General features: G+C 38.1%; 1 protein-coding gene across 1 annotated transcript in view; it reads left to right on the top strand.

Annotated features, from left to right (window-relative positions):
* Positions 1–23,383, top strand: part of UTP20 (UTP20 small subunit processome component) — a 99,229-nt gene that overhangs the window by 23,960 nt on the left and 51,886 nt on the right. Inside the window, exons 16-27 of the mRNA XM_058568572.1 lie at positions 2,209–2,359; positions 3,020–3,082; positions 3,895–4,053; positions 5,158–5,234; positions 7,187–7,266; positions 7,504–7,747; positions 12,288–12,473; positions 15,860–15,950; positions 17,017–17,102; positions 17,693–17,818; positions 21,137–21,303; positions 22,957–23,165. Of these exons, the coding sequence (XP_058424555.1) occupies positions 2,209–2,359; positions 3,020–3,082; positions 3,895–4,053; positions 5,158–5,234; positions 7,187–7,266; positions 7,504–7,747; positions 12,288–12,473; positions 15,860–15,950; positions 17,017–17,102; positions 17,693–17,818; positions 21,137–21,303; positions 22,957–23,165 (1,639 nt within the window). The remainder of the gene's footprint in view (positions 1–2,208; positions 2,360–3,019; positions 3,083–3,894; positions 4,054–5,157; positions 5,235–7,186; positions 7,267–7,503; positions 7,748–12,287; positions 12,474–15,859; positions 15,951–17,016; positions 17,103–17,692; positions 17,819–21,136; positions 21,304–22,956; positions 23,166–23,383) is intronic.

The raw sequence follows: 23,383 nt of genomic DNA, 5'->3' as shown, positions 1-23,383 counted from the left end.
GACTTACGCCTAAACAGGATCACTCTGGCTGCTGTGTTGAGAAAAGGCTGAAGGGGAAAACAGGAGACCGGTTAGGAGACTTATTGCAACAATCCAGAATCTCTTTACATTTCCAAATCTGGGCAAAGCTGGCATTTCTCCAGGGTTCATTGAATTGGTTTAAATCCCTTTAAGGAGGAGTTTTTCTTTGATATCACCCTACATATAATATTATGTATTCCCTTTTTTTCTTTATCGTTCTGTTTCAACTTCTCACACTATATTCTTTGGTAGAAACAAGGCATCTGTAGAGGTTTTGTAACAGTAAGGCACACATCACACAGAGCGGGACCAGTATGTCCCCTGCGGAAGGCCAGCTGGCCTCCCAACCAGGTGGCTCTTAGCCTTGGAGGTCCAGAAACCTCTAATAGGAGTGGATCCGGCTTTGAGGGTGGAGGTGTAAGCTTCCAGTTGTAAAAGTTGTAGATGCAGGCCTCTGTGCTCAGTGCTGTGCTAGTTACTGTTTAAGCGCATAGGTTTCACAGCCAAGACAACCTGGATTTGAATCTGGTCTCCACCATTTACTAGCTCTGTAGCTTTGGGTAAGTCAGTTAACCTCAACTTCATTATCTCTTGAAAGGAAATAGCAATACTTCTCTCCTGGAGATTAAGTTAGACAACACCTGCAGTAATAGCAGTATACAAATTGCATTTATTGTGTCCTTATATGCCAGTCACTGTTCTGAGTACTTTACATACATTATTTAATTTAATCCTCACAACAACTCCATGAGGTGTAGGTACTGTTGTCTTTATAGATGGGGGAACTAAAGTTCTGAAATAAATCCAGAATCCAACTACTCAGTACCTGCTGCCGCCTAGTCTACCACCATGTCTTATCTGGATGCTGGCATTAGCCTCCTAACCAGGTTCCTTGCTTCCATCCTTGCCCTGCTGCTGTCTGTTTTGTACCCACCAACCAGAATGATTCTTTTAAATGAAAGACAGATTGTGTCACTCTTTTGCCAACAACTCTCTAAGACAGTAATTCTCAACCAGGGGCGGTTCTGGAGACATTTTTGGTTGTCATAAATGGGGGCTGCCACTGGCATCTAGTGGGTAGAGGCCCAGGATGCTGCTAAGCAACCTGTACAGGACAGCCCCCCACAGCAAAGAGTTGTCTGGCCCGAAATGTCAGTAGTGCCACTGTTGAGAAACGTGGCTCTAGTGGTATCCATCTAACTCGACACAGAATCCGAAGTCCTTATCTTGTTCCTCAGGACTCTGTGTAATCAACCCCTGGTATTTCTGACCTCATCGCCAGCCTCTTCCCTGTTAACTCAGTTCCTGCTAGACTGGTCTCCTTGGTTATCCTCAAATAGACAAGCACTCCTGTCTGGGACTTGGCATCGCTGCTCTGTCTGCTTGGAATGCTTTTCTTCCAAATATCTGGTGGCTCACTACTTCCCTTTCTTTGGTCTCTGCCTCTATGACCACCCCCATATCAAAGAGCACTCCTCTTTGACCCCTCCATCCCAGTCTCTCCATCTAGCCCTCTTACCCCGATTTACTTTTCTTCACCAAACTCATCACTGTCACACTTATTATGTATTAGTTTATTTATTTGTTGGCTTCCTTCCTCTATTAGAATATAAGCTCCAGGAGGATAGGGACTTTGTCTTCTGTTTACTGCTACATCCGGTGTCTAGAAAAGTCACTGGCACATAGTAGACACGTAGTAAACATTTGCTGAAGGAGGATGGTACACAGAGGGTAAGCGGCTTGCCCAGGGTTACACTGCTGTTGGATGATGGAGTTGGCTTCGAACGTTGGCTGCCCTACCCCAGAGCCCCTGTGCTGGACCCCTCCTCTGTACTGCTTCCCTCATTAGCTCAGTGCCTGGCACATGGAAAACACTTAGTAAATAGTATGTATCCCTCTTTTTGTCTTTGTCGTTTACAACTATTTGGATCGAAAAGACAGCATTGGATTTTAGTCATAATACCATCTTCTCATCCTGCCTCTGCCTCCAGCTGGCTGGATGTCCTGGAGCATGTCACTCATGTTGCTAGGCCTCAGATTCTTCATCTCTAAAATGATGCTACATGTCCATGTAAAATTCCTACCTCTTATATTACTTTCATCAGTGATAACTTTTCGTAGTTTCTAGTGTAGTCAATACTGTGGGGTATTTGGTGCAGTTTGGGTCTAATAAATATCTCGTTGCAGAACGTTTCCCTTGGAACCGTCCGTGTTGCTGTTGGCTGATCTCTATTATCAGAGATTATCCTTATGTGGCTGCAGAGGCCCACTCTCCGAGGAAGCTTTAATGGAATTATTTCCCAAGTTACAAGCAAACATTTCAACTGGTATATCCAAGGTAATACTGTTCTGCGGTGTGTTCTCGTTTCTCATCTTTTGTTTCTATATGTATTGCCAGTGGTGGGCAGAGCTCCTTAATCAGAAAATGCCACTGTGAGGTGATTTCTGTTTAAAGCAGCAATTCCTAAACACTGACCTAAACTGATTACAGCAGGATTAATTGGGGAGCTTAATAAAAATAAAAATTTGGGTCCCCACACCCCAAAATTCTGATTCAGTAGGGTTGAAGTGGAACTGAAAAATCTGCTTGGTTTTTTAAAGCCCTCGAAGTGATTCTGCTGCTCGTTCAGGTGTATAGAAATACCTGAATACATTATGTAGAAATAAAAATCACTAATTTTAATGGCATTGCAAGCTTAATAAGATTCTTTGCATTTACTTACAAAGATGCTTATGGTGTCACAGTTCAAAGAAACAACATGCTTTTATGGGCAACCTTGTCTTCTCTGTCTAGTCTGGTCATTAATTATTCCATGTGCCATTTGAATAAGGTGTTGATTGGTGTTGAATATGAAATAAGGGATAGAATAAACATGTATTACTCTGACAAGTGGTATATTTTTCATAATTCCATAAAGCTTAGATCTCACTGACTGTTAATCAGTTTCTTCTTATGTTTAAACTTTAGAGTTTGAAACATGCCTTTTACTTTCTCTAGATTCGGCTTTTGACAATAAGGATCCTAAACCACTTTGAGGTTCGGCTTCCGGAATTGATGGAGGTACTTTAACTGTTCAATTTGGATAACTTTTTTAAAATGTAATTTGAGATATATTTTTATTTCCAAAATGATAATTTGGTAGAAAATTCAAACACTATGTAAATATCTATCATAAAAATTGAAATTTCTTTTGTAATTATTACTCCTGCCTCCCCGTCCACCCAACAAGGTCACCACTGAAAACCCACAGTTAATTGGTGAATGTTCTTACAGATGTTTTGTATACAGACACATAATTTAAACAAATGGTGTCATGGAGATTTTTCTGTGTCAATACTTCTAGTCCTATCTCATTTCTTTTGAAGTTTGAATAGTACTGTACAGTTTAAAATATCTTATTTAACCAATTTCCTGTTGATGGGTGCATAGGTGAGTTGTTTGTAGTTTTTCATTGTTTCCAATAATACTACAACGAACATCCTTACACAGATATCTTCGTGTAGGGAAATATTTTAAAATGCAAATTACTATTTCCAGAAGTAGAAATTATTTCTATTAAAAGTGAATTGTGTAGTGAAAGTATATATACATTTTCTTTGTTTCAACAAATTGTACGAATTAATTTGAGTCATTTTGAGATTTACTTTCCTGTTTTTTACTTGTCATTACTGTGCTAGACACTAAACCTAACATCTACCAAAAAGTAAATGGCGTGAAGAAAAATGAATCATTTACCCAAAAAAAGTGTTGCTTATTTAATTTAAAACATTAACATATGCCAGTTTTTCTTTTTTAGACCTTTGGTTACATTATTGTTCTTTTTGGCAAATCGAAATACTGACCTGCCTCCTTGGGTTTCTCTGGTTGTTCAGGAGGATGGGCTCTCAGAGCGTCAGTCTGCCTTTGCTATATTACGCCAGGCAGAACTTGTTCCAGCAACCGTGAACGATTACAGAGAGAAGCTTCTTCATTTGAGAAAACTAAGACACGATGTGGTACAGACTGCAGTCCCTGATGGGCCATTACAGGAGGTATAAAACAGTGTCCTTTTTTTTGCTTAATTTATACTTTAAGATCTGTTTAGCTGGCTTTTGAAAAGAGGAGCATACCAAGTAGTCACAAAAAAAAAACAATTTTTAAAACTAGATAAATCCTCAGGTTTCTTAGATGCTTTGAGTTAAACAGCTCTGCCAGCCTTTTCAACAGTAGAAATAATTTACTGTCCTCCCTTCTCCTGAGTATGTGTGTAGTATGTGAAGGTAGGTAGGAAGAGCCAACAGGAGGTCTCAACGTCAAGTTTAAAGCCTGATGTTCTCCAGATTTGTCCACTGCTTCTCCGGATTTGTCCACTGCTGCAGGACATCAGCCCTCTACCTTTTGTATCGAGAATTTCTGTCCATGATCCTTGAAGATACATCACGATCCCTTGGGGAATAAGGCCAAGTGGAGGCATTCTCCGTTCCATCAGAGCTGTTCTGTTCTTAATCTGTGTTGTATGTTAGTGTCCTGTGTAACGTTTCATTTGGAAAAAGAGTTCTGCTACTAAAGTAGATACAAACACCCACCCCCAAATAATAATAGAACTGCCATTCTACATGATGCCTCCCTCGTACATGGGGATGCTAGTGACAATGACTGTTGTTCCAAAAGGGAACTGAGAAAACTTTAGACCCTCTGAACAGAACTCCTTTAATGCACAGTTTTGAGAACTCAGACATCTGCTTGTGAAGCCTCAGCCACCATTCACAGCATACTTTCTTGGGTTCTTTGGCATCTGCTTTACTGATTACTGTTCAAGTTTTGTCTTATCAGGTAACGGCAGTATTTGTTAGGAGGGAATGTAATCAGGAGTCACATCTGTTTATTCAAATATATCCTTTATGCGTGAACATCTGGAGTGAGTTTAAATACTATGTTTGCTTTAGTGATTCTTCTGTGTTAAATAGCAAGTGACATTTTGGGGAAAGGAGGAAAAGTATTATATACTGGATTTTGGATTGGTGCCTACAACTTTTTTCTTAAAGCACAAGCTTCCTTCCAGACCTCAGGTTGTGCAAGTCAGGATCTTTGCATTTTGGGTGCCATTCTGTTATAGTTCATTACCCATTTACTAAACTATTCTCCTATAATTGCAGGTGCCACTTCGTTATTTATTAGGCATGTTATATGTTAATTTCAGTGCTCTGTGGGATCCTGTTATTGAACTCATAAGGTAAGCATGGGTTAAATGGATGAAGCTGTTATGCCTTAACTACTACAGAATAATGGGGCCGGTATTATACTCCTAGGTGTGATTTAAAGGAATGAGTGTGTATAGTATTTATAGCTACCTTAAATCCTTTGTGGGACAAGGTGAAGAAAAAATAAACATTAATTATTCTCTCTAATGCCAAGTTTTTCAAAGGTTCAAATGTTATATGTATGTTTCTTTGTACATTGAAATAATTTTGGAGGACTTTCTCTCTTTACTTTATATGATATGTCTGTATTTAATTTTTTTAAGTAACAAAGTATTATATAATAATTGCATAATTTTATTTATATATTATTGAGTCATTGAGCCAAACTTTAAAAATAAGAACTTTTTAAAACCCTTGCTGTCTAGTATCCAAAATCCCTTTAGCTCTAATAAAGGACCTTAATAACCACATAGAAAATATATATGTTGTGCCTCATATGTAGAAATCTGTCCATTTGGAAACATTTGTCTTCAGACGGTCCACCCTGCTTTTTCTCAGATTGGAAATACATCATATAATTTTTATTTATTTATTTTTTTCCCCCTAAGCCTCAGTAGATAGTTGTATGTCATAGCTGCACATCCTTCTAGTTGCTGTATGTGGGACGCGGCCTCAGCATGGCCGGAGAAGCGGTGCGCCAGTGCGCGCCCGGGATCCGAACCCAGGCCGCCAGCAGCAGAGTGTGCGCACTTAACCGCTAAGCCGCGAGGCCGGCCCCAGAAATACATCGTATGTCGCCTCTTAAAACCTTAAGTATTAGTTCTTATTTGACAGAAGCAGAATAAACAAATCCCTTTCCAATTTGGAACCAATTTGTCTGCCTTTTACTGCCCTTCAAAGACATCAAACCATTATGCTGAAAGCAAAGCCTTCCAACATCAGCTTCATAATTTTTTTTTCGTGCTTAAGCAAGATTCTGATTTGTGTTACCAATAGCCACTATCAAAAATGTTAGCTCTTCAATTACTGAATGCCTTTAATGGTTCTTCATAGCTGGCTGGGCTGTCTTCCTGCTGGGTACATCTTTCTGTCTGAAAATTGGTTTATTTTTTACGTATAGTCACCAACATATATAGTTCATGTCTCATGTAAAGTTTATGAATATTCTTAGAAAATTAATGACAGAAAGAATATAAACGTTTTGAAAATATTGTTGCTAGGATATCAAGTTATATAAACACTTGTATGATTCATCTAGTTTCTTCTTTTTAAGTTCTGAAAGTTATGTTTCATGTAGTTAGTGAATATTTATTTTGCCCTTGTGTTAATGATAAGTATATTTGAATTTGGTGGAGGAAAAACCAACATTTTAAAGTTAGCTTTGAACAAATTGAGTTTTCTCCCTAAACAGAGGTCTCTCCTTCCCTTAATGGGGCATACCTCATACCCCATACCCCATTCCCATTACTGTGCCTTTAAAAATAGTTGTCTTATATGGATCTACTTAGGCTTTTAAAAATAGCCTTTGGTACTTTATGACTATAAAAATGAATTGTGCTCAGTGCAGGCATTTTGAAAAATATAGAAAAGTATTGGGGCTGGCCCCGTGGTGTAGTGGTTGAGATCGCGCACTCCACTTCGGCGGCCTGGGATTCGCAGGTTCGGATCCCAGGCGCAGACGTATGCATCACTCGTCAAGCCATGCTGTGGCGGCGTCCCATATGCAAGGTGGAGGAGGATGGGTGGGCACAGATGTTCCTCAGCAAAAAGAGGAAGATTGGCAGCCGATGTCACTCAGGGCCAATCTTCCTTGCCAAAAAAATATATATATATAGAAAAGTACAATAAGTTGTTTACAACCCTGCATTCAGGATAACTTAACATTTTAGTTCTATCTTTTCACTCTTTTTTTTTTTTTTTTCCTGTGAGATATTTCAAAATAAGGACCATACCACATGTTTTGTTTTGTGATCTTTTCTCTTAGTTCTCATGCACATGAAATGGAAAATAAGCAATTTTGGAAAGTCTACTATGAACATCTAGAAAAAGCAGCTACACATGCTGGTATGTAAGGAGACATGAAGCAGGGCTGGGAGGAAAAGTGTCTAACTGTTTAATTTTGGCTGCTTAATTACATATGAAATTGGGAAACCGAAATGAGAAATGTATTATCTTTGATAACCTTTGGATATGGTTGATTGTTTCCTTATATTGCTAGAGAAAGAAATGCCATTACTTGAGGAAACACATAGGACAAATGTTAACATTTCTCTAGTGGTTATGATGACTTTTTTCTTTCAGAGAAAGAATTGCAAAATGATGTAAGAGATGAGGAGAAGCCCATTGGAGATGAAAGTTGGGAGCAGACTCAGGAAGGAGATGTTGGAGCTCTTTATCTTGAACAGTTGGCGTTGAAAACCAACTGTCAGGAAAGACTGGACCATACCAATTTTCGGTTTTTACTCTGGCGAGCTCTGGCAAAATTCCCAGAGAGGGTAGAGCCACGGTCCAGGGAACTTTCCCCACTTTTCTTGAGATTTATCAAGTAAGTGTTCTCTTCTAGGAATATGTCCCTGGTAGAGTGTGAGGAAGAGAAGGTACAAAATATTAGGCTCCCAAATTGGCTGAGTTCTTCTTTATACATCTGTTGTGTTTTCATATCATTGGCACATCTATAAAGCACTGGCTCTATCAGATAACAACTAAATTACTTTTGTTCACCACTTAATTTTACATGAATCAAAATTTAGCCAGCCCATAAATGGTGTTAATAAAAAATTCCAGGTTACAAAATAAGAAGGGCCATATTGAGTTAGATCAATGTACAAAGGCCTTGTTATTTCTTGCCCTGTTGTTTATTGTTTTATTGCCTGCCTAGGGCTTAAAAGTATTTTCCAGTAATCCAACCCCAGCCACTCTGTTTTGAGCCTCTTGATATTTCCCATGATGCTGAGGAATGTACTCGCAAAGTATCACAAGAACTTTCTGGAGCATTTTTTTGTTTTGACTAGATATGCTGTGTGAGAGTCAGATTGCTTTAAAACTCTAAAGATAAGGGATGTGGTGTACAGAAGAGTACTAATCAATCAATAGAAAGTATGTTTTCCAGTAGTATTTCATTACATAGGAAAATGCTATAGGTTAGGGTAAGCAGGCTGCAAACCACAACATGCCTGGCTTGTTCAAGGAACAGCAAGGAAGTCTGAGTGGCTACAGCATAGTGATCCAGAAAGAAAGTAGTTGGAGAGCCGGCCCCGTGGCTTAGCAGTTAAGCATGCGCGCTCCACTGCTGGCGACCCGGGTTCAGATCCCTGGCACGCACCAACGCACCGCTTCTCTGGCCATGCTGAGGCCGCGTCCCACGTACAGCAACTAGAAGGATGTGCAACTATGACATACAACTATCTATTGGGGCTTTGGAGAAAAAAAAGGGAGGAGGATTGGCAATAGATGTTAGCTCAGAGCCGGTCTTCCTCAGCAAAAAGAGGAGGATTAGCATGGATGTTAGCTCAGGGCTGATCTTCCCCACAAAAAAAAAAAGAGAGAGAAAGTAGTTGGAGATGAGGGCAGAAAGCTAACAGGAGACCAATTTGTGTGCGGCCTTTAAGTGATAGTAAGAACTTTGGTTTTTGTTTTTGTTAGGAAGATCGGCCCTGAGCTAACAGCTGCCAATCCTCCTTGTAAAAGTCCAGGCAAGAAATGATGGTGACTTGACCAAGGTCATAGTAGTGCAAATGATGAGAGGTGGTTGAATTTGGGGTATTCTTGGAAGGATTTCAATTGAATAAGATATATTTTTGAAGGATTACAACTAGATCAGCCTTTGGGATTCGATCAGCCAGCAGATCAGCTGTGGTATCTGTTGGATTGATCAGCCAACAGATCAATCAGATGTAGTATGGGTGTGTGTTGGGGAGATGAGTACAGGCAGGAGGAAGGGGAAGAATTGAGGATGTCTCTAAGGTTTTGACCTGAACAACTGGAAGGAGAGTTACCATTTACTGAGATTGGGAGGAATGCAGAAGTTTGCAGGTTTGTGGAGAAGATCAAGAGTTCACTTTTAGACATGTTAAGTTTGGGATACTGGATAGACATCTAAGTAGAGATGTCAAGTACACAGTTGAATTTGAAATTTCAAGTTCAAGGGGAAGGTTTGGTCTTAAGGTAATAAATTTGAGAATCATCTATATGAGGATGGTTCTTAAACTTAGGAGACAGGGAATGAAGCCACGCCTAGAGAGTGAATGTAGAGAGAGACTGACACCAATGTTTAGAGGTTGGGAGATAAGGAACCAGCAAAGGAAGCCAACAAAGAGTGATTTAAGAAGAACCAAAACCACTTAGTATCCCAGAAGTCAAGTCAAGAAAGTATCTCAAGGAGGGAGTGATCAATTAAATCAAATGTGTCAATCAGATGAAGCATAAGGATTAAGTGTTAGCTTTGGAAGTGACTTGAAGAAGAGTTGTTTTGGTTAACGTGGTGAGGATGAAAGCCTGATTAAAATGGGCCTAAGAGAAAATGGAGAAAAAAGCTGGAAACAGCAAATATGGACAGTTCTTATAAAAAAAAAGAAGCAGACACAGGTGGAGGGAGACGTGGGAGCAAGGAGAGAGCTGCTGTTGTTGAGTTGCTATTTAAGATTTAAACAGCGTGTATGTATGTAATGCTGGTGTGGATGATCCAGGAGAGAGGGGAGAATTCATAATGCAAGACGGGATAAAATTGCTAGAACCATGTCTTTGAATAGGTAAGAGGAGATAGGATCCAGTCATAAATAAAAATATTTTCATGAATAGTTCATTCTGGCAAAGATACAGGCAGGTCAGTAGATATGGTGGTGGAAGAGTAATGATTTTCTCTTTTTCACATAACTCTTTGGGCTTTAATTTATTTATAGAATGAGAAGAGTGTTATTTAGCTTCCTTGCCTTGCTTTGAAAATCATATATAATAATGTTTATCAGTCATTTTATGAATTGCAAAAGGCTCTGCATGTGCAAACTTGTGTTAATAGTGTTGGTAGGATATGAATTTCCTACCATGTTAATTTTCCAAGTTTTTCCCAAAGAAAGAAATAGATTACTCCTTACCCTAAGGATAAAGACTTTCCTCTAATCGTATAAGGTACCGTGGGGGTGGGGATGGAGAGAAGAGCCTGTAACAGAAAGTGGGTCTCTGGGTGTAAGAAGACTTACAGACTAAAGATACACAATTTTTTAAAATATTTAAGATTAGTTGGCAATGATTACCTATGAAAAATACTTTTATAGGTGATTCAAACTAATGGAAAACCCAAAGGTCACCTTTAATTCTGACTTTGAAATATATTATGGGCTTTTTTTTTTATTTTTTGGCTAGAAATTTATATTTCTAAATATGTTTCAAACATTTTGATATTAAAACTAGTTTGTGAATCCCTTGTAAACATTCTTTGAGAAGAACCAAACCAGAAGCAGGAATGAATAACAATGACAACAATATCCCAATAATAGATGACATTTAGTGAGTGCTTGCTTTGTGCTAGACAGTCTTATAAGTCCTTTGTGTGAATTGTCTTATTTAATAAATGAAGGCATGAACATGTTGTGCATGGAGATAAAGTTTAAAAATATGTCATGTGGTTAATCGAGTGTTGAGAGTATAATAATGGTGTTATTAAGTGGATGATGGTACAGTTTGTAAGTGACAGAGAAACTTTGCTTGTTTCATTCATTCATCCTTTTTTTATTTTTATTTTTTTGATATTCTTTTTTTTTTTTCCTGAGGAAGATCGGCCCTGAGCTAACATCTGAGCCAATCTTCCTCTTTTTTGCTGAGGAAGACTGGCCCTGGGCTAACATCCATGCCCATCTTCCTCTACTTTATATGGGATGCCGCCACAGCATGGCTTGCCAAGCGGTGTGTCGGTGCGTGCCTGGGATCCAAACTGGCGAACCCCGGGCCGCCGCAGCAGAGCGCGCGCAGTTAACCACTTGCACCACCGGGCTGGCCCCAATCTCCCTCTACTTTTATATGTGGGTCACTGCTACAGCATGGCTGATGAGTGGTGTAGGTCCGCGCCCAGGATCCGAACCTGTGAACCTTGGCCACCGAAATGGAGCGCACCAAACTTAACCACCAGGCCCCAAGGCCATTCATCCATTTTTTATTAAGTGCTAGATCCTGCTAGGTGAGAATACAAAGCTGAATGTGATAGTGTTCCAGCACTCCAGCTGTGTATTAACCTGGAGTTGAACATGTGTTAACCCGGAGTTTCTTCCAGGTGCTATCCTCAAACATGTTATTTTATCAGTGTACTTTTGAGTGCAGACTTTAAAGTCTTTCTGATCAATTTCCTTACATATAGCCCAGTGCCATGCACAAAACAGACAACAAACTAATAATTGCTGGATGAATGAAAGTGACACAAAATTAATACACTGAATGACAGTCTTCAAGATATTATTAGTTACCTGCAACAGTGGACCAAAATTGAAGGGCTGGAATTTAATAAAAACAAATGTGAATACCAACTGCAAAAGCTTAGTTTAGAGGAGATAAAATGTAAAGACTTACTGATTTTCATTTCCAGGACCTTCAGTTTGAGTCTGTGTCGTGTTGTGGCTGCCCCCAAAAGCAACAGTTGATAATCAAGTTCCATTTATCTTATCAGACCATACCCGCCAGACTAAATTTTGTTGAGGTACTGTGTTTTTGAAAGGACATTGGCAAAGCAGAATGTATCTGGTGGAAAGTGACCAGCATGGTCTTTATACTTTAGTATAATCCACTCCTTTACCCACCTCCCCCAGTTGTGGTTTCAGAGATGGGGAGGCTGCTTTCAGCTCAGTCCAAAACAGACATTTCAAATATTTTCAACAGTGTAACAATGGAATGGGCTGTCTTCTGCAGTTCATGATTGACTTGTCAAATAGGGTACTTAAGAAGGGCTGAATAACAAAGAATAATGTTATAGAAGAGGCTTGACTGAGGTGCCTCTGATGTTTCTTCAGTGTGTGATTCTGTGAACTGTGGACATACATCTGTCATGAACAGAAAGGACATTTCAGCTTCATCTGTCTAACGTCACTCTCTTTCCACTGCAGCAATGAGTATTACCCAGCAGATCTGCAAGTTGCTCCCACCCAGGATCTGCGAAGAAAAAGCAAAGGAGTGGTAGCAGAGGAAATAGAAGAGGAGCCTGCTGCTGGGGACGATGAAGAATTGGAGGAAGAGGTGGTGCCCCAAGATGAGCCTTCACAGAGGAAAAAGACAAGAAGAGCTGCAGCAAAGTAAGTTCAGCATTGCTGATCAATCACAGATCCACAGTTCTAGGAGGAGTGGGAAGAGATCTCTAATGTGAAATAACCCTAGACAAGATGAACTGCTCAGATAATTGTTTACATAAGTGCTGCATCTTTCTAGAATTTTCTTTTACAGCCCAAAGAAAACCGCCAGTAATCTGAGTTTTTTGTTTGCTTGCTCATTATTATTTATTTTTTCTTGTTTAGCCACAGTCTGTTAGAGTTGGGGGGACTTTTGGGGTGATCTAGTCATAGCTCCTTTTATAGATGAGAGCGTTGGGACCTGGAGCTGTTAAATGCTCTTTGACCTCTGTCGTTCGCTTTCCTAGCACCAGGGCATTGTGTTTGTGTGCTAGGGGAACACGTAATGGAACATCTTTTCTCTTATAAATAAGCATGTCAGCACTTTTACTTTGCCTTTTGACTTATCTCCTTCTGGTTACTTTTTTTTTTCATATTGTTAACATTCTCTTTCTCATTCTCTGGGCATTCTCTTTCTCATTCTCTGGGTTATTCATTTAACCTAAATTGTTGGAAACTTTAGCGAAAGAAGTGATCATGCTTTCAGAAAGTACTCCAGCTTACTTGAAGATTGTCTGAATTGAGGTCAGAGATCCACTGGATTGGTGCTACTGTGTTATTTTAACACTTTAGATCTCAATCTGGTATGCCCATTGTTGAGTCTTTCCCATGAGCCATTTATTAGTTCATCCATTCAGCCACTGTGTTGAGTGCCTTTTGCTAAGTGCTGGGCTATGTAGATGGGTGGTGCACAGCCTCTGCGATGCAAGGAGCACAGTCTAATGCCTGGTGAAATATTCTCTTAGGAGAAATATTTTTAAAGGAGTTATGGGAGCACAGTAAAGAATGACTTAATTCTACCACAAAGAGAAGACTTTTACAAAGGAGAGGGCACCTTTGAAGCGGAAAGACGGAAGTTTGCCAGAGGCAGCTAGGGCAGGGCAGGACTTGCCAGCTAATGGAAACAGTGTATAAAGCACGGGGCAGGGAAGATCATGGCCAAGCTGCATGAAACTACAGTTCCTTCTCTTCCTCTACCTTCTCGTAACTAGGAACATTATATCCCCCACTACTTCCTCTAAGACAGAGATTGCTGTTTTCTTCTTAGTATCCTTCAGCATAACAGCTAGCAAAAGATTAGTTCTCGTATTTGTTTGCTGAATAAATGAATAAGCTGTTTATGCATTCACACCTCTTCCTTTCTCACTCCGTGACCTTTGCTGTGTCCTTGCCTCATCTCTACCAGGTGAAATTCTGTTCTCACTTTAAAGCACTGGATCCCATGCTATTTCTTCACTGAAGCTTTTCCTGTTTTTTAAACTGAAAGCTATCTTACCTGGCTTCAAACTTTTAAAACAGCATTCATACCTCTGTCATGGTGCTACTCCTTGCCTTGGATATTAGTTAATTTTTTATAGATCTGCCATGTAAATCAGAAGCTCTTTAAGGTCTATGTCTTAATTAATTTTTCTGCCCCCTGGAGCCAAACCTAGAATATTGATAATATAAACCATCATTGAAAATCTGAGTATATTGATTACCACATTCTTGGTGCCACGTCAATGTATTCGTAGTGGAAGTTTATAATCCTTTATGGAACATGCTCCTCACTGGCAAGTATTTATTGAGAACATGTAAATTAGCTCCTGTTCTCTTTGGCTCTTTAAGGCTACATGGCACGTAAAAACCATACTTAATAAATGTTGGGGATAGTTGATGTTTCAGTAGAAAATTTTAAAAGTTTATTTGTAAAACTGGAAGGGCTCGGTGATAAGTAATTACAGGGACATAATATCATTCAGGGCTCTCTGGAGAAATGGAACTGATAGGATGGAGATGTATGTATATATAGAGAGATTTATTTAAAGGAATTGGATCCCATGATTATGGGAGCCAGCCAGTCCAGAATTTGTAGGGCAGGACAACAGGCTGGGAACTCAGGCAGGATTTGATGCTGTAGTCTTGAGTCTGAAATTCATAGGTAGGATATCTATGTTAACAGTCTTATGGCAGAATTCCTTCTCTGGGAAACATTGGTTTTTGCTCTTGAGGCCTTCAACTGATTGGATGAGGCCCATCCACTTTGTTGAGGGTAATCGCCTTTATTTAAAGTCCACTGATGGTAGATGTTAACATCTACAAAGTACTTTCATCGCAATATCTAGATTAGTGTTTCATTACATAACTGAGTACTGTAACTTAGCCCAGTTGGTACATAAGACTAACCATCACAGACATTTAAACTAAATAGAAATAATAGTGCTACCCTTACTCTTATTTCTCTACAATATCTAAAGAGGTCATAATTTCCAGCTTATTTTCTCTATATTAGGTAGTAGGACTTTCACAGTTTTGCTTTCTTTTGCCTAGGAGCAGAGAAATGCATTGTTTGCTAAATTCTTAGGCGCAGAAGCCCCACAACTTGTATTCTTTCATTTAATCCTCACAGAAAACCCAGGAGGTCTTGTCCTTGTCAAAATTAGGAAACTGAGACTCTGCAACATGAATTAAGTAACTTTCCCCAAAATCCCACAGCTCAGGATGGCAGAATCACACACGCAGCATGGTTTCCCCCTCTCTTCACTTCTCCCTGCTTATGTTCTTGAAATAAGCAAATAAAATCTCTTCATATCTTAACAGTTTATTCATTCAGAATATTTTTAAAGTTCTAATACATCTTATAAATTATACATAGAGAGAAAACAGTTTCTCAAGTATTTTTAAAGCCTCATGAAGCCTATGAATTAGGAAGTTGAGTGAGTAAATGCAGTAGAAGCTCCCTTCTCGATCTGTTTTAGTGGATAATGTAATTTGCTCTGAGGCAGTCCCATCTTCAAATTTAACTTTTGACCAAAGAAAATTGCTCTTTCTTCTTCCTTCTTGGTCAGCAGGAGGCATGGTGACCTAAACTTGGACCTCTGTTGCCTGACATCAGTATTTTTGTTAAATGAAAATGAGGAAGAATATATTTTACCACTTTCTTGTCTTCTGCATAGAAACTAGAAAAGGAATCATTCCAAAAATCATCTGTATTCAACTTTGGAATGTATTATTGTTTTGATTACTTTCTGTGTTTGGTTTAATTTAATCTGTTCTAAGCACGTTCTGAATGATTTTCTAGGGTGGGGTGCCTGGATTTCAGGGGAAGGCCTGCCTGAGATTTGGAATTTCTGGAGAATAATTTTCTAAATAATTAAAACCTGTTGGTGCAATTAACAGTGAAACTATAGTCAAGGTGTTTTGGAGCACTTGTCAAAGAGACTAAAATTGGTGGGTGCTATCATCTTAAGAAAATAATCTCTGTTTTTTAATTCTGTAGTGCCTGCCTTCTGCCTTTTTATTTTTTTCCCCAGGCAGTTAATTGCTCATTTGCAAGTTTTCTCTAAGTTTTCGAATCCACGGGCCTTATATCTGGAATCCAAATTATATGAACTGTATCTTCAGGTAAGTGAAACAGATTCTTGCCACTACGGTTCTTTGACCTTTTCTCTACCATTTTCTTTGCCAAAGCAACTTTTGGTTTTCAGTAATTGTTGAATAGGGCCCATGTTTACATTTTAAATATAGTTTGTTTTTAAATTAATAGACTTTTTCTTGTATCTTGAGAAATAGTTTTAGACAGCACTAATTCAGTTGATTTTAAAGGCATTTTGGGTGACTAAACATTGATCAGCTGTATTAACAATGAGTGTAGCAAAACGTTAATTACATGGTGAGAATTAGCTTTTAAAAGGGAGCGGGGGGTTGTGCCAAGAGCACTTACCTACTTTTCACTTCTAGGTAAGTTAACCTTATGGAACTCTAGAATTTCAAGATCTGTTAGATTAAGTTAAAGCCGATAATTGGAATAATAGTCTGTTGCAGTCACAATATATGACCCTGAATTCCAGAGAAGATTGTAGAAAAAATTTAATTTCAGAAGCAGAGTAAGCATTGGATGTCATTCTAAGCCATCTGGGGAAACAAAGTTTTCTTTTTCATTTGGATGTTTTTTAGATGAAACTTATATCATTTCAGTAGAATTTATCTGTGTTTTGCCCATAATTTGGATATAACTTGTTTATAAAGCCAGAGCTCAAAAGTCTCAGTTACCCACAGGAAGCAAAATTCTGAACTGATGTCAGAAAGGCCTCAGAGCTGGGTCTTGTTTCTGGCATCGTACTGACTGCCATTACTTTCCTAGTATTATATGAGATTTTCCTCATCACAGGACCAGCCCAGTTGAGGTAAATCCAGATTCATGTAGAGAATTGGTCTTGGCAAAGACTGATAGACCCGAGCATCTGGCATGTGGGATGCAGATGTCAGAGCTTTGTTTCCGTTTTGTTCTTTGCACATATTCTTTACCTCCAGGAAAATGTAAGGCTGTTGTCAGGAATTAGCCTTAACCCACGTCTAAAAATTTAGATTCTAAGAAATCTAATTTAGCAAATTAACGCAAGTAAATTGCTATCCCATAGTATGTGTATACGTGACTTCATTAATTTGTTCTATAAAATATCATTCTTAGTTGTTGCTACACCAGGATCAAACGGTGCAAAAAATAACCCTGGACTGCATAATGACATATAAACATCCACATATCGTCCCTTACAGGTAAGTTATTTGAAGCTAAAGAAATGCTATTTCTTTGGCTGATTTTTGTCTTTCTATCTGAGGGCCTCTTCTAAAATAATTTCATGAAAGCCTGGGAAATTTCCCTCTTTTCTAAGGCGATCGTAATGCTATTTTCAGGTAAGACATGAAAGTTGGAAGTATGTTTGTTTATTAAGAGTACTTCTCCATAGATAAGAAGACAGGAAAGAGAATATTAATTGAAAAGTATGTGTTGAAGAAGGTGATATCATTTCTCCTTGCTTATATAATGTCATAAAATATTGGTGATTTCTTAGGGAATCACAATAAGCATGCTCTAAGAACTGAAGACAGCTTTTGTATTAGGCTCTTTTAAACAGCTGAGTTATTGACTAAGTCTAACCCCTTACAATCTCTTTTACCTTTTAAAATTTGAAAACCTGTCATTTTGGAGGGTATTTTAGTGAGGATTTTCCTTTATGGCTGTCAACCACAATAGAGACTGTTCTTTAATACCTGTTTCAGTTATACACATTACTCCACTGTTTTGCATTTTTTAAAAGTACTGTTGATTATTAAGTGATGATTTGTGCTATATTCTATTTTTAAAGGGAAAACTTACAAAGATTGCTTGAAGACAGAAGCTTTAAGGAGGAGATAGTGCATTTTAGCATTTCTGAAGATAATACAGTAGTGAAAACAGCCCACCGAGCAGATCTGTTTCCTATTCTGATGAGGTATTTACACTGTGTGAAAACTGATTTTTTTAAAAGTTGGTCACAAAAACAATTGTAAATATTAATATTATGATTTTTTTCTGCAGTTGTAATGGAATATTTCATTTTGTATTGTCTTTTGATTTTTTTTTTAATTAGACCTTTTGGGGTAGTCAGATTGTTATAGAGACTTACTTCAGAATATTTTGTCCCTAACATGAGGAAAGATCTTGCCATGGGATTTTTTTTTTTTTTTTTGTGAGGAATATCAGCTCTGAGCTAACATCCATGCTAATCCTCCTCTTTTTGCTGAGGAAGACCAGCTCTGAGCTAACATCTATTACCAATCCTCCTCCTCTTTTTTCCCCAAAGCCCCAGTAGATAGTTGTATGTCATAGTTGCACATCCTTCTAGATGCTGTATGTGGGACGTGGCCTCAGCATGGCCGGAGAAGCGGTGCGTCGGTGCGCGCCCGGGATCCAAACCCGGGCCGTCAGTAGCGGAGCGCGTGCACTTAACCGCTAAGCCACGGGGCTGGCCCGCCATGGTATTATTTTAATAATAATGTTAAAATTAAATCCAATATTTCTCTAAGTGTTACTATTGAGAAAGAAAAATAATTCATTCATTTGGTATGTAACTAATTATGAGATATAAAAGCTGTTGATTTTTTGTGTTATTTAACCATCCACGGTACAAAACTTTATTAGTTTTAATAGTTTTCCTTGGATTTTCTTGATTGAAAAAATAATAGTAAATAACACTTGTCAGATTGTTAGTCCCTTGTGTAAAAACCCTTTGAGGTCCTATTCTATGAGAATAAAATGGAAAGTCCTTACTACTCCTTAGAGGGCCTAGTATGACCTAGCCCCAGATAGCCTCTCTAACCAATTTGTTTCATTTACCACCCACCTCAGAGCCCAGTTCAGAGTCTTTGGAATTGCTCATCCTTCTGCTTGGAACACACGACAGCCAACTCCTCTTCTTCACTCAGTCTCATTTCAAATGTCATATTATCAGAGATGCCTCTTTATGTAAAATCACTCCTTTCCCTAATCACTCTCTAGTCCCTTACCTTCCTTTGTTTTTCCCCTTAATACAGTCATGTGTCACTTAATGATGGTGATATGTTCTGAGAAATGTGTCGTTAGGCAATTTTGTCATTGTGCGAACATCATCGAGTGTAATTACACAAACCTAGATGGTATAGCCTACTACACAGCTAAGCTATATAGTACTAATCTTATGGGACCATTGTTGTATATGTGACCCGTCATTGAATGAAAGGTCGCTCTGCGGTGCATGACTGTACTTAATCATCCAACATAGCCTTTTCCTTATTGTTTATCTCCCTTGCAGAAGGTAGACTCCATGGCCCTTAGTAAATATTGGTCAAATTAATTTTGTTCTCTTTTTTCTGTATTTTAACCTGTGTATTAGCTACGTAGTCTAGAAGAATTGACTGTGGTGGTAGTGGTTGTGGTTATTTGCTTCCAGAGCAGCCATTCTGAAAGTGTGGTGCGCTGGTTCCGGACAGGGGCCTGGCCCTGAGACACTTTCAGCAGGTCCACAAGGTTGTAACTTTTTTCATAATGCTGCTAAGACATTATCTTTTTTCATTGTGCTAGCATTTGTGCTGCAAGGCAAAAGCAATAGAGGGTAAAACTGCTAGTGCCTTAGCGTGAATCAGGACAGTGTCTCCAAACTACTAGTCATTCTTTATTGCCACACTCCTGGAATTTAAAAAAAAATCTAGTTTCACTTAATGTCCTTGATGAGTCTCAACCCTTGAATACATGTCTTTTTACTATTCTGTATGACGAAGTGGAAAGTATGCATAAAGCTCTTCTGCACACTGGTTGTCTCAGGAATGGCATGTTTTCCAAATAACTGATGCGTGTTACAGAACCACGCATGGGTGAAAGATCCAGTCAAAGTGCAAGATAGATGGATTTTAATGTAACAGAGTCCGCAAAGTACATTGGTGTGGTTTCAGATTCCACATTGTGGCTAGCTTTAAGAAACTACCACTTGTGAAGGTTTGGTGTAGTATCAAAGTAGAATATCCACAATTATCTGAAAAGAATTATCTGAAAGTTAAAAAAATATTTTTTCTTCTCCAACTACATATCTGTATAAGGCTGGATTTTCTTCAACCACAATATATTGCAATAGATTGAACGCAAAAGCAGATATGAAGATCCAGTTATCTTCTAATAAAGCAGATAATAAAGAAATTAAAAAAAAAAAAAAAGTTAAGCAATGCCGCTAGTCTCTCTAATTTTTGGAGGGGAGAGATTTGGAAAATATAATTATTTTTCATTAAAAATGTGATTTATGTTAACTTGTTTTAATTTCTACTATGATAAATATCAATAGATAAAACTCATATACATAAAAGCTCTTTGGAGACCTCAATAATTTTTAAGAGTTTAAAGGGCTCCTAATATCAAAAAGTTTGAAAACCACTGTCTTTGAGTTTTAAATAAGTCAATAAGTTTTATCATGTTAAGAAAGTATTTTCTATTACTAAGTTATTTAGAATTCTATCAGGAACGGATGTTAAATTTTATTAGAATGCCCATTGAGTGTGTATTAAAATGATCATCTTAACTTTTTCCTGTGAGCCATTGATCTATATTAATCTAATAGGTTTTACTAATGACTCCTGCATTCCTGGGATAATCCTTATTTAGCTTTAATATAGTTTTAATGCAGCACTGGATACTGTGTTTAGAAATGTTGTGTATTCTGTCTATAAGCAAGATTAGTATATAGTTTTATTTTTGTTCCTTAACCAGTCTCAATATCACAGTTATACCACTGTCATAAATGTAAAAAGACTGTTTTCTTCTTTCTCTCTGCTATGAAACTTTATAGCTTGGAAATTATTTTTCCTTAAAAGTTTAAAAATTTACTTATAAAACTATATGAGCTCCATGTTTTCGTTTAATTGAAATCTTTTCAGTTTCCTTATTTTACTTACAGTTCTATTCTCTAATTTTATTTCCTTTTAATCTGTATATTCTTATTTTCACTTTTCCTTGATTAGACTTACCTATGGCTTACCTCTTTTATTGCTTTTTTCTCTCACAAAGAACTACCTTCTGGCCTTTTTCTTTACTATTTCCTTCTTCCTGTTTCCCTTAGCCTTGTTTTCTTGTGGTTTTTCTAAATTTGTATGCTAAGTATCTAATTTCTATTTTCATTCTTCCTTGTTTCATAATATATCAATTTAAATCTGTTGCGTTGCTATCCTAGCCTTTTATAAGAACAAAAGCATTAGTATTATGTTTTAGGATTAATATGCAAACAAATAGTGTTCTTTTGACTTCTTAGAATTCTGTATGGCCGAATGAAGAATAAGACTGGGAGTAAAACGCAGGGGAAATCTGCTTCAGGCACCCGCATGTCCATTGTTCTGAGGTTCCTTGCTGGAACCCAACCTGAGGAGATCCAGATCTTCTTAGACCTGCTGTTTGAACCTGTGAAGCACTTCCAGAACGGTAGCTCTCAACTACCTCTCACTCTGAATGTGTGTTGTCTGCTATAGACTTCTAATGTCTCAGGCTAGGTTTCCCATGGTCAGCGTCTTTCTAATGGAGTTGCTCCTCCCAATCTCAATGATGGTCTTTTTGCTGAAATGCAATTCATTTTAAACTTTGATTGAATTAGGTGGAGCTCACAGTTGATGCTGGGGATTATCAGCATGCATGTGTTTATAAGCCCCTGATTAGAAAATGTGTGCCTTTTTTTGTTGTGCATTTAGGCTATTTGAAAAATGGTAAATACTTATCCATATACAATGAATAGGTTTCTAAATTAATCTTCAATGTTTTGGCATTTACTCCTTCATTGGGTCATTCATAATTGAGTATTGATTTGTTGACTATGTTCTGTACCCTGGACACTCTGTTGAAAATAGACAAGTGAGTATTTATAATCTGTGCCCTCAACCTCACAGTCTAAACAAAGTGGGTGTAGTAAGTGTGTACAATGAGCTGTAATGCTCTGTGGTATATTCTCTGGTATGCATTGTTAGTAAGTAATAGTAATAATAGCTAATATTCATTGAGTGCTTTCTTCATGCCAGACATTATAATGAGCCCCTTTACACCCTACTCAATTGCCTTAAAACAACCACATGAGGTGTCATTACTTGATTGTCCCCATTTTACAAATGAGGAAAGTGAAGCTTAGAGAGGTAGGTATTTTGCCTTGTGGCCACTCAGCTAGAAAATGATAGAGTTGAGATTCGAACCCAGATCTTTCTGACTACAAAGCCTCTGCTCCAGTCCCATAATTGCTTTGCTTTAGGCAAACGTAGATATTTATTTGTAGGGTAGTGTGTTGCATATGTTTTGTATTTTTTCTATGCTCATGGATCCAGCTGTTTAAAAGGTTTTCATTCAGTGTAATATTGCCATGTGAAGGAAGTTGGCTCTAATGAATACAAAAGTTTTTGTTCAGTGTAATAGCCTCCGTTGTAGGAGGGTAGCTATAAATGATACTCTGATGAGTGGACAGCTTAGGTATACGAATCGGTAAGTTCATGATCTCGTACCAGTTGGTTTGAAGTAAAGCTCAAGCAATAACAATTCAAGTCTTTTAAGTAAATTATGGAATCAGTATGGCAGCTGTTTATAAAGGACTATTGTTTTATTTATTCACCAGGGGCTACAAGAGAAATAAAACATTTGGTTCTCAGTCTCCAAAGAGCTTATAATGTAACAAGACGTTTTCTATGAAACTGCCAAAGTCAGCATAGTTAGTGAAAGCTGAGAGTAAGAAAAATGTATGGAATGTCGTTAGATGGAATAAAAGACTAATAGTAACTCACATTATGAGGAATAGTATACATAGGGTGACAATTGGGTTTGGAAACTTACTTCTGTCACAAGTTTCTTACTCTCCTTTGCTCCTCAGTTTCTTCATCTATAAAGTGGTAATAGTAAAACCTGCCGTACCTAGCTCACTGAAGATTTGGTGAGAATCAAAAGGAGATAATGTATGAGGAAAGTACATTATCGTCTATAAATCATTATAACAATAGAAAATGCTATGTACTATTGAGAGGAATTGAAAGGAAGCTATAATTATAAATAGTAACAACTAATGTTTCCCTATACATGATATCTCTGTTCCTCTGTTTTCACTAGGAGAATGCCATTCTGCAGTCATTCAGGCAGTAAAAGATTTGGATTTGTCTAAAGTTCTTCCTTTGGGTCGTCAGCACGGTATTTTAAATAGCCTTGAAATAGTATTGAAGAACATTAGTCATCTGATCAGTGCATACTTACCAAAGATTATGCAGATATTGCTCTGTATGACAGCAACTGTATCACACATCCTTGACCAACGAGAAAAGGTGAGAGAGCTTCACTGGAGATACTGTCTTCTTGGACTAATATGAGTCTGTGTCTTACTTGGGAAGTGGGTTGGGGCCTGAATATCTAACACCATTCCAGGTTAAATCTTTGCTGTGTAACCCTTTGAAAGTGTCTCTTTAAAACAATCTTCCATATAATGGCAATCTTCATTGTTATAAACAATTATGTATAGTTAGAAAATGCAGGGGCTGGCCCC

Source organism: Diceros bicornis, chromosome 25 (assembly GCF_020826845.1).
Source record: "Diceros bicornis minor isolate mBicDic1 chromosome 25, mDicBic1.mat.cur, whole genome shotgun sequence".
NCBI lineage: Eukaryota > Metazoa > Chordata > Mammalia > Perissodactyla > Rhinocerotidae > Diceros > Diceros bicornis.
Note: the sequence above shows the minus strand (reverse complement) of the source record. Positions and strands in the feature narration are given on the sequence as shown.